At 34.2% G+C, this 12,387-nt stretch overlaps 1 protein-coding gene across 1 annotated transcript in view; it reads left to right on the top strand.

Moving 5' to 3' along the window:
- Nucleotides 1-12,387, top strand: part of LOC120418004 (uncharacterized) — a 46,466-nt gene that overhangs the window by 32,075 nt on the left and 2,004 nt on the right. The window contains exon 10 of the mRNA XM_052707002.1: nucleotides 439-1,488. Within this exon, the coding sequence (XP_052562962.1) occupies nucleotides 439-1,488 (1,050 nt within the window). The remainder of the gene's footprint in view (nucleotides 1-438; nucleotides 1,489-12,387) is intronic.

Below are 12,387 nucleotides of genomic sequence, written 5' to 3'. Positions count from 1 at the left end.
GCGCAAGTTTTGGTATAACGATGCCTCTGTGCTCTCTAATGCTAACTAGATAGGAAAACCAACAAGCTAAGAACAAGGGAGCACAGAGGCATCGATATATTTATAACATTGAAGTTTTGAGCAATCTGAGGCAGTCAACTAGTCAAATCGCCCCCACCCAAATTATGTTACGTTACATTTAAATGAACCCAACTACCCAAGTATTTTTAAATTTGCAAAACTAATTTCATCTTGCATTCAACACAAGTTTTGCACGGCAAGCGCGGTTTATATGATATGAAGTCACTGGTTTCAACAAGACCCGTACGTTCAGTCGAGCACCTCTGATAACAAGGTGCTTCCATGACAGCTTACAAGCTAATTACAACATTTTTCTAGTCAAAAATGTTCACAAATGCCTCTATAAAGAGGAACTTTTCCGAGAATTTTCAATTATAGTCGAAAGCAGCGGCGAAGAAGCTGCGTACAGTTCGTCGCGTAGTGTTTGTGATAAAGCATAGGATTAAACGTACAGTGAAGGCAGTGATGGTCATTAAGTGGGTGTTGGGCGTGCTCGCCTTCACCGTTGGTTTGCAGCATGGGGTCGAGTCAGCGGGAATCTGTGGAACGGCCGCTATCCGACCACACTGGTCCGACTGCCGGAAGTTCATCGAGTGTGGCGAGGAGACCACCGTGGTATTCCAATGTCCGGAGCGGAGCTTCTTCAATCCCGTGACGTTGGTGTGCGATTATGCGATGTACCACGAGTGCCACGAAGAGGACAGTGCCGACATCGGATTCTACGCAACGCGTAATTTCATGGAAGCCATGCCAGGCCTGCTAATTTCGGACGATACCTGCAATCAACTTCCGTTGGGGGCCAAGTTTGTGAACCCGGAAGACTGCAGTCAGTTCTATCACTGTTCGCCGTCTGGACCCGTGCTGTTCCAGTGTCCTGGAAATTTGCTGTTCGATTCGCGAACAAATGTCTGCAATTGGCCGCAGAAAGTGGAAGATTGCAGTGGTATTACTCCGGGACCAACTCCAAATCCAACTCCAGGTGAAGGAATAGGTGAATGTGCGCCCAACTGTATTCCTGATGGTCGTTGTCCGAATGGCTGCCTCCTTGACTTTATATTCCTGCCTTATCCTGGTTCATGCAGCTTATATCTTGCTTGTGAAGATGGATGTGCATGCATTAGACAGTGTGAAAATGGCTTGTACTGGAGTGACCGGCTACAACGATGCGTACCTCGTTATGAGTCCGAGTGCGAAGACCCAATTCCCCTGCCATGTCCCGAATGTGAAGAAAATCCTGCATGCCCGGATGTAGACGACCCAGACCTCCCAACCATTCTACCGCTTCCTGATCGGTGTGATGGCTACCTGAAGTGTCGCGAAGGTTATGCTTGTTTGGTAGAATGCCCATATGGCTTGAATTTCAACCAGGAAACTGGACAGTGTGAAGATGGCCCATGTGTAACAACGCCGCCGATTATTACTACTCCGGTAAGTTTAGTTGACTGATTCTTAGTAGAGATCCTAAATAGGGAGACTGGGCGAAGTGAATTTGGCGTACCCAAACAGACACGAGTTTGACGTATCCAAACGATCATTTGCCTTTACGCCCAGCAAAGCTTATCAGATCGATTTAGCAAACTTAGACCAGTCTCCCTATAGAGGAGAAAATCGTGACGTCAGAAATGAACTCAAATCACTCAAAGTTCATTTTGTGAGTGACTTTAATATTTTGTCCTTGTTTGACAGCTACTTTGTCACCACTCCCCAGTTTTCTGTGGGAGAGAAAGGAGGCGAATACTTTATGAAATTCATACCTGCCTTTCTCCTCTATTTAGGGTCTCTAATTCTTAGCAATGGCACACCATAGTTGCATTGTTAATTTGATCAATGTGGTAAATGCTTTGGTGGATTTTTGACAGTTCGAAATATTTCAAGAAAATTCAGTTCAGGTGCGTTTAATTACCTCTTAACCAACAAATACTTTACGTTATTTACGTCTGAAAGGCATTTAATGGGAAATGAGTGCATTTTTGTTAACATTAAAAAAAATCATCGTTTTAGATGACGCATAGAAAGGGCTAGCAAAACACACAAATTTCAACCAATTCGTTTGCATCAAGAAGCCTGATTCCTGATTAGTGACAATATGTAATTTGGCGTATCGTTCATTTACTAGTGGTTTGAAACATTCTCTCACATTGATTTTCCTGTCAAACCTATCGAATTTCGACGATAAATGACAGATGTTTTTTTAATTCTGTTTTCGGCAGAATTTTGCCGAATTCCCAAAATCAAAACCAAATTTGAACACTGTGATTTAGTTTTAAACTTTTCTATTTCTATCCTTTTCCTTAGCAAATTTAGAAGGTTTTTTTTTATTTTTCCTTCTCTTGAAAAATCCATTGTTAGAATATCCAATTACATCAAAATGGACTAGAGTACAAATCATAGTTGAAAGGTACTCCAAAACTCTATTAGGTTATAAGAATTACAAAATTGTGAATTGATTATTTACTAGTAAAAACTAATTGAATTGAAAAAAAAACAAATTTGTTATTGTACGACGTTGTCCCATTTTCATTTCTCGGGATGATGTTTTCTTGTAAGGCAATCAATAATCCTTCCGAATATCACAAAACGTGTACATGACGTCTTGTGACACGTGTGCTGTAAAAAGTTAGGACGTAATTGCCTAAGAGACGCTTTGATTGAACCTCTGTTTGCAGTTAGTAAAAGAAAAAGATACAAGAAAAATTTAAGACAAAACAATTTATGTTTTTTAAGCCTCATCCAAAGATATCAAAAAATCTCAAATATAAAAAATACGGATTTTAAGAAATAGATGTTTTTTTCTATTCTAATTAAATCTAATTTAATTTAACCCTAGCGCAGCCAGTCTTCCGAGGGCATCCTGGAAAACGCCTTAGGTTGATTAACGCCTAGCATCCTCATGTCATTATTATCAATTGCAGTGCTCCAATGCAATAAATTGCATTGAAACATCACAAACGTTAAAGCAGCCAGGCCAACTGCGTAAAGTTAACCGCAAAGATGATTCGTTGAATTGGATTGAGTTTGAGCATGAATGTTCAAACAACAATACAGTTCTGAATCTACAGAGGAGGAAGGAACGTGGGGATCCCCCGCTCACTTTCCTGTTTATGCAGAGCAATTTTCCGTTGGGAGCCATAATGCTAAGAAGTTTTGGTATTTTTGGACCCTCTGGGATGGGACATTGTATTTGCCCAGATGCCCTGGACACTATTTGCCGTGGTTATGCGCCACAACTCGCTCGGATTTTAAGAAATAGATTATTTTGTGAACAAAAATAATTGTAGATTGACAAATTTCTTTTCGGTGTACTTATTTGCAGAATATTCCTCATCAATACCTGCAACCTTGCACAAGACACCAAATCGATCAGAAAATAAAAAAGTTACAGATTTACGTACCATTTTTGTACGGACGGCTGACAAAATTGTATGGAACCTTGCATGGGTGAAAAGGATGTCATTTTTGCGGGCATTTTCCCTAGGACCTGGCGCAGGCCCGTAGCCAGGGGGGTGGGCTTTGGGCTGAAGCCTCTCCCCCCGAAATTTTTGCAAGACATAACCCCTCCCCCCCCCCTCTTGCTCCAAAATTCTGGCTACACTTCTGACCAGGCGCTTTGACTTTGAATATTAAATGAGATTTAACCCGTAAAATCGGTGCGTTTTAGTTTGGGTGAACCAATGATACAAAACTACTACTTTGGTCATAGGGAAGGACCAAACAAAGTTTGAACCAAATAAAATCAATAAAATCTATTATCAAAAAATTTAAAAATATTAAAGCCCCTGGTGAGGATGGCATTTTTTACATTTTAATTAAAAAATTACCAGAAGCAACTTTAAGTAGCTTGGTCAAAATTTTCAACAAATGTTTTGATTTGGCATATTTTCCCAGTAGTTGGAAAAATGCCAAAGTAATTCCGATTTTGAAACCGGATAAAAATCCTGCCGAAGCCTCAAGCTATCGGCCCATTAGTTTGCTTTCATCTATTAGTAAATTATTCGAAAGAATAATTCTTAATAGAATGATGACGCACATTAATGAAAATTCAATTTTCGCTGATGAGCAGTTTGGATTTCGCCTTGGGCATTCAACTACTCATCAGTTGTTGAGAGTTTCAAATTTAATTCGAAGCAACAAATCTGAGGGCTATTCTACTGGCGCTGCTCTTCTAGACATAGAAAAAGCATTTGACAGTGTTTGGCATAAAGGATTGATTGCGAAATTGAAAAGGTTTAATTTTCCGATTTATATCGTGAAAATTATTCAAAATTATTTGACGGATCGTACTCTGCAGGTATGTTATCAGAATAGCAAATCTGATCAACTACCTGTACGTGCTGGCGTCCCTCAAGGAAGCATTTTGGGTCCAATTTTATACAATATTTTTACTTCTGACTTGCCTGATTTGCCCCCAGGATGTCAGAAATCACTTTTTGCTGATGACACAAGCATCTCCGCCAAAGGTAGAAGCCTTCGTGTCATCACAAGAAGATTACAAAAAAGCTTGGATATTTTCAATTCTTATTTGAAAGAATGGAAAATTACTCCAAATGCTGCAAAAACTCAACTTATTATTTTCCCTCACAAACCAAGGGCTGATTTTCTTAAACCAAAAAGTCATCACATTATAAAGATGAATGAGGTAAATTTAAAGTGGGAGGATCAAGTGAAATATCTTGGACTTGGTTTTGACAAAAACCTTACTTACAAGGATCACATTGAAAGTATCCAGGTTAAATGTAACAAATATATTAAATGTTTGTATCCACTTATAAACAGGAATTCTAGACTTTGTCTCAAGAATAAACTGTTAATTTATAAACAAATTTTCAGACCTGCCATGCTTTATGCTGTGCCGATCTGGACAAGCTGTTGCTTAACCAGGAAGAAAAAACTTCAGAGGATTCAGAACAAAATTCTGAAAATGATTCTGAAACTTCCTCCCTGGTTCAGCACCAGAGAACTTCATCAATTAGCCGAAGTTGACACTTTGGATGTTATGTCCAATAAGATAATTGATGCATTTCGACAAAAATCATTGCAGTCTTCAGCTGCATTGATCCGCTCTTTATATAGTTTATAAGTTAGTTTTAAGGTATCCCTTTTCCCTTTTGTACATGTAGGACCTCCTACATTTGAATTCACTGAATAGCGAAAGCTACAATATTTCATGAATAAATGAATGTTGCTAGTATTTAAAATTGAGGTGAAAAGTCATCGTTTGTGATTGGACACTCAATAATATTTTTACTGAATGAATGTACATGGAAATGAAATTTGAATAAAGAAAAAAAAAATAAAAAAAAAACAAATAAAATCATACAAAAAATCAAAATGGTTGAAATCGACCGATTTCGTACAGAATTGCTAAGGGACCATCCATAAACCACGTGGACACTTTAGGGGGGACAATTGTCCACGAAGGGGAGGGAGGGTTACAGATTCTTAAAAAAGTGTTCCACGTGGTTTATGGATGGTCCCTAAAATGTCTTGTATACAGTATGTAAAAAAAGTATTTACACCCCTTGGGCACTATGCACATTTTGTGATGAAACATGTAAACAATTAAAATTTTGACAGAAACCAAGTACTACGTTTTGTTCAGAAACTCATGCCGAACATTTTGCTACAAAAAACTCATGAAAAGATGATTTCTATAAAAAGTTATATAACAAATACTATTACAAAAATGAAAAAGGTGCAAAAAAAGTTTGTACAACTTTCGAAAAATTAACATTAATAATGTTAATTGTTGACAAATCACCATAAATTCAGCCTCCCAACTTGAAATAGGCATCCTTGACTAATTGAAAAAATAATTTGGATTGAATATAAAGTTTACTAATTACTTACTATAAAAGTTTATATAACTCTGGAAATTCTATATAAAACTTATCTAAACTTAATTTTGCAAACTTTCAATTTAACTAAATGTCAATATATTACCATAGAAACGATAAATAAAACATTTTGGAGTGGGTATAACACCGTTTTGGGGGTCTTTGTATCGATAGCATAGATTTTTCGTTGGAATTTCGTACCAACCCGGAATTACGTCGTCAGAAAATCCGCCGGCATATGTGGAATCGGAAAGGGCATAAAATTTCCGATCTTTTGATACCCATACATCTAGGTTTTCTATAAAACCCACGTTTTTAAATACCTAGGCAAAAACGTTGTTATGGTTTCGTTTGAGCAACCTGCCAAAAATGTATGGAATTTCGTAATTTTTGTTCTCGTGGACGAAACTTACTTTTTGCCCAGGTATTTAAGAACGTGCGTTTTATAGAAAACCTAGATGTATGAGTTATACCCACTCCAAAATGTTTATTTGTCATTTCTATGGTAATGTATTGACATTTAGTTAAATTGATAGTTTGCAAAATTAAGTTTAGATAAGTTTTATATAGAATTTCCAGAGTTATATAAACTTTTATACTAAGTAATTAGTAAACTTTTTATTCAATCCAAATTATTTTTTCAATTAGTCAAGGATGCCTATTTCAAGTTGGGAGGCTGAATTTATGGTGATTTGTCAACAATTAACATTATTAATGTTAATTTTTCGAAAGGTGTACAAACTTTTTTTGCACCTTTTTTATTTTTGTAATAGTATTTGTTATATAACTTTTCATAGAAGTCATCTTTTCATGAGCTTTTTATAGCAAAATGTTCGGCATGAGTTTCTGAACAAAACGTAGTACTTGGTTTCTGTCAAAATTTTAATTGTTTACATGTTTCATCACAAAATGTGCATAGTGCCCAAGGGGTGTAAATACTTTTTTTACATACTGTACATACAAGAGCAAAGAAAAAAGATCTCCTGGATGGTAACGGTATAACGGACCCCCCCCCTTCCTCTTCTTGTCACACTTTTTCGCACTTCTGAACCCCCCCCCCACCTTCCTCTGGAGCGTGACGTACTTTATGGATGACGCCCTAGGGATCGAGTGTCCCTTCGCTCTTCCCTACATACAATGCGGGGTTACTATTTTTGAGCATGAGCATGAGCATGAGCATGGTTGACTGCCAATGAGCTGCTACTCCGTTATTGACAGATCAGCTGAAGTTAAACAATGAATCAAAAATGATCAGTGGGAGCCAACCATCCGTTCACTGTTTAACCCCTGAAGACCCCGACTTTATTAGTCAATACCGGCGCCCTCCCAAGAAGCCTGCAGTTCAACGAAGGGAGGAATGTTAGTCCAATAGTTGAAGTTGCAGACTCATCAAGCACATAGTTTTTCGCTATATATGTTAAATATTTATTATCGCGGACTTTCTTTAATATAAAACAATGTACACTTGTTCCGTTGTATTTCAACTCTGCTCGTCCAAGGACGAGCTCACCTTTATTAAGTATTTCCATGTCGGTAGATCAACTACCTCCCTAGTATTATAATTGACTACCTATCGACTTAACTTCATTTAACCTCCTAGATTTAGTCATTGCGTTTACCTGTTGACGTATATAAGTTTTATTGTCTTATATCGCCAAACAGAGATGGTAAATATGGGAAAAAGGGCGTGTTGTGGTTCAGGCCACAACATCACTATCCCCCTCGGAAAAGGTTTTTTATTATCTAAGAGATATTTTTTTATCTTATCATTTAATGTTGTCAATAGTGCTACAATACTTTGAAACCTATTTATGTGACATTTATAGATGTGTTGTCTGAATTTGTAGAGGTTTTGTTTTATGTAGATTGTTGTCATTTGTTTCATAAGTTTTCATGATGTTTTTGTTTTTTTCTGAAATACGGTATTGTTTTGTTTGGTACATATTGTTTACAAAATTTACTTAAACTAATGTTAGTTGATGGAACCGATTACCCGCGGTTTACTCGGGATTAGTAGGATACAATGAAAGTAGTAAATCAATTTTTATGTTTACTGATTTTGAATGGATTCGTTTCATATTTTTGTTTACTTTGCTATTATTAATTTTACTTTTAATTTAATATGTTTTTTTTCTAGACAGCAAAAATAATGTTTTACAATTGAAAGACGCGAAAATTATGCTAGTTACATTGATTACATTTCCTAAAATTTGAAAGATTTCAATAAAATATATTTGAAATGTGAAATGTGCAGGATGACTGTAGGCGTTGAAAATGTGTGAATACACTTTGTGATGATGGTGCTGAAGATGTCTTGATGTTGTTGTTTTGGAACCGTTTCGATTGTTAACGGTTTCATTTTCGTGAATCTTTTTGATGACGACCACGATCTCGGCGACGATTAGATGAAGATGAAGATGGCGAAACAATTAGAATTGTTTGGTCTGAAGGTTGGAACGTGGGGATCTCCTTCCCCCTACAAAAATATGTGTTGTCTTATGCAGATTTTACTTAACACTTTGTTTTTATTTTACTTAACTACAAATGTATTTTATAAAATTTCAAAACTGTGTTTAATGATAATCAAGATATTTGTTTGTGTGTTTTAGTGTATTTATGTATTTTATAATTATGTTGTATGTTGAATTGTGTTTATAATGCATGTATTTTTGTGAATAATTATTTTTGAACTGTTTTTTTTTTAATTCAATTGGTACAACTATAATATTTATATTTTCATGAATAATAACTGATTTTTCTCTTTTTATACATATTTGGTAACGTTTTTTTCTAAGGGATCTATATATTCATAAGTATCTACGAAATTGTTTGTTGTTCCTTTTTTTAATACTTTCATTCAAGTCATGTTTATTGAGTATAAAGTCACAATTTATAATCTCCTTATTTTGTTATGAACTAACTTACTGTTAAATAAGTAAAATGAGAGAAATTGTTGTATTAAAATACTTCAAACAAACTAGTTATTATACTAAATGAAATGAACATTTCTGTTAAGATGTTTGCTTCATGACAGCTGATTTTAAATTTTTTAAAGAAAAACTTTATTTTTTTTTTAATTGATCAATTAGTAAACCTATTTGAACAGATTTCAATGTATATTGTTAGTTTGAATACTTTTTCACTTTCATTATTATAATATAATTATAAGATTATTTCTTGTGTCTGATTTGAAAGTGGAAAATATGAATCAATTTTGTGTGAATATTTGATTAACACATTACATTATTTTGCAGTGTTTTTATTGGAAATTTATTCAAAATATAATGGTTGTCAATGTCAATGTTTTAAAATTAATATATGAAATTGATTTTTACAAACCAAATTAAATCAATCAAACTTAAATCATATTTACAATATCGATTGATTAAATTTGAAGTGTTAAAAGGTTGATTTCGATATCTTTGATTGCTCGCCTGTTTTTTCGACATACTATGATTTTAAATTAGGAAACTATTTTTCTAGTTTTTGAATTATTTGTAATATTTGTATAATATATATAATGTATTGATTTACTTTTAGCTTTTTGCATTGCATTTTTCTTTGTTTAATCTGTTTTATGTTCTGAACCATTTATTTTTATTTTTTACGAATAATTTGTTTTGAAAATGATTTTGTATTTAGCAAAAATATTTGCTTTGTTTCATTGATTTTGTATTTAGCAAAAATATTTGCTTTGGTTCATTTTTGTGCACGCTGAATGCTTTTCTTAGATTTTTGCTAGATAGAATTTTTATTATACTTTCGCTGAACTTATATTTAAATCAGATGTATTCTCCGGAAAAATATTTATGATTTTAAAATAATTTGCTTTTACGATCAAGGTAGAGTAAATCTTTAACATTCATTGATATTTGATATTGGCCAGCTATCAACATAATTGATGGTTAAGATATGTCTATCATGATTGTGTGTGTGTGTGTTTTTTTTTTGTTTATCAGTAAGAATACTGATTACTTAGATCATCTAAGTATTCTATAAATTGTTGGTAGAAGTGATCATTTTTATTTAAGAAAATATTTTTCTCATTTTCAATGAAATAATTTTTAAATTTGTTTTGTTGGTAATCTAGTTTTTGACATTGTTTTTTATCTTCATTTTTTATAATTTTAATTTGCTCATTATGTTTTTCGTTAAGCTCGAAAATTTTTGAATTATTTTTGATTTCCCCATAATTTTCATATTCTGCTGTTTTTTGATTTTTATGTAGAATTGGATTTTCAGTATTGTCACAAAGGTTTTCACTGATATTTGGATTGTTGAAATTTTCAGCTTGAATATACGAGATTTCATCATTTGAATTGTTTTTCGCTAAATAATTTTTATTTTTTGGCATGCTGTTTTGCCAGTAATGATTATTCTTTGTGTTATAGTTGTGGCAATTATTTGTGTTATTATAACCATTGTTGCGAGAGTTGTTATTTTGAAAATTACCATTTGTCATATTATTATTATTGTTGTTATCGTAATTGTTTATAAAATAAGGTCTTTTGTTTTAAAAAATTGGAACGAAAGTTTTACCCTTATAATTAGGGTTAATTTTTGTATCTTTATAATGAATGTTTTCCCTTTTAGGAGCAAAATTTTTCCAATTATTTTTACCGTGAAAGTAATTCATGTTATTTTGTTGTCGGATTCTATAAATATTTTCTTGTTTTGCATCATTATTGTTATTGTGCAATGGATTAAAATTGTTACCCTTATACCTGGGATTGAAGTTTTGGAGACCTTTTTTCTCAGAATTTAAACATGGTTGAAAATGGTTTTTGAATTTAAAATATTGAACTCCGTTGTTTTGAGCTGTAGATTGTTCTAAATTTCCTGCTCTGTCAATTAATGGTAGAAATTTACCATACATTTTTTTGTCACCTAAATTTAATTTTTCCAAAGTAATTTTGATTTCGTCTAAAGTAGACGCTTGGCCTAAAATAATAATTGTGTCGATGGACAACAAGTCTTTTATTTTCCATACAGCTTTACCCATGGCATGCTGATGGAATAATACAAATTCGGAGCCACAATTGTTTTTTATTTTTGTCAGAATATAATTAAGTCTAGCAATGAAATCAGTTAAGGTTTCATTTTGCTTGATTGATGATGCATTCATTTCGTCTAATAATTCCAACATCAATTTTAAACTTGGTTTAAATCTATCTTGCAAAAAAGATTTAAGTTGGTCCCAAGTATCAATTTTTTTGTTTTTTAATTCATATTGCACATTTTCCGAAAGTTTACAGTATTTAATCACTGTAAGAAAATGTTTCTCATTTACATTTTTTGTTTTATAAATTTCGTGAAAAAGATCTACAATTTCAATAAAGGATTTTAATTTTTGCACCGAACCGTCAAATAGTTCGATGTGTTCAAATTTCAACCAATTTTCCATGTTTGTTAATGTTTTTTTTAAATTTTTTATTATAGGTTACCAATCGTGTCCGTTTTTACTGCAGGGTTCCTGGCCGTTGATCCTTTTTTTAAATCACTTTACTTCAGCTACATTTTTTACTTCTGACACCAAATGTTAAATATTTATTATCGCGGACTTTCTTTAATATAAAACAATGTACACTTGTTCCGTTGTATTTCAACTCTGCTCGTCCAAGGACGAGCTCACCTTTATTAAGTATTTCCATGTCGGTAGATCAACTACCTCCCTAGTATTATAATTGACTACCTATCGACTTAACTTCATTTAACCTCCTAGATTTAGTCATTGCGTTTACCTGTTGACGTATATAAGTTTTATTGTCTTATATCGCCAAACAGAGATGGTAAATATGGGAAAAAGGGCGTGTTGTGGTTCAGGCCACAACATATACTTGTTGATACCGCTTGAGACCGTTGAATCCACAGCATCTCCTTCAAGCATCACGTGATTATTTTTTTTTTGGGTTAGTGGGATAAGGTATTGGCTTTTCGATGCCTCCCGAGCTACGACGCTATGGGGAGGACTTTCATAACAGACCCGTCGGCGAGCCTTCCGAGCAACAATGCTATGGGAAGGTCTTTCTGGTTAACACACAAAATCACTCACACACAGTTATGTTGCTCCACTATTAACTCAACGATCCAAATTGTCAGTGCGTCTTTCGTTCATTATATAGAATTGGCTTTTTCACCGCAAAAAAAATTAAAACTTATTCGAAAAATTTAAACACAATCCACCCGACGCCGTGCCTTCCGATCAACGATGATATAGGAAGGGCTTTGAAAATCACAAAAGAAATCACTTTTCACTCCGCATATTTTTTACGACCACGCGCTCCCTTTGCCAATTATGCACTGATGACGCTGCATTTTCAGAGGGTAATCTTCTCCTCGCAGCACACAATACACGATAAAAATGCGAAACAAAAGGCACACAAAAAAAAATCACTTTTCACTCCGAATATTTTTTACGACCACGCGTTCCCTTTGCCAATTATGCACTCTGCACTCGAACAGCGACACAAAAGAGACGGTGTTAGTGTTTATA

The sequence above is a fragment of the Culex pipiens genome, chromosome 2 (genome assembly GCF_016801865.2).
Source record: "Culex pipiens pallens isolate TS chromosome 2, TS_CPP_V2, whole genome shotgun sequence".
Classification (NCBI taxonomy): Eukaryota; Metazoa; Arthropoda; class Insecta; order Diptera; family Culicidae; genus Culex; species Culex pipiens.
The sequence above is the reverse complement of the archived record's forward strand: the minus strand, read 5'-3'. Positions and strand labels throughout refer to the sequence as shown.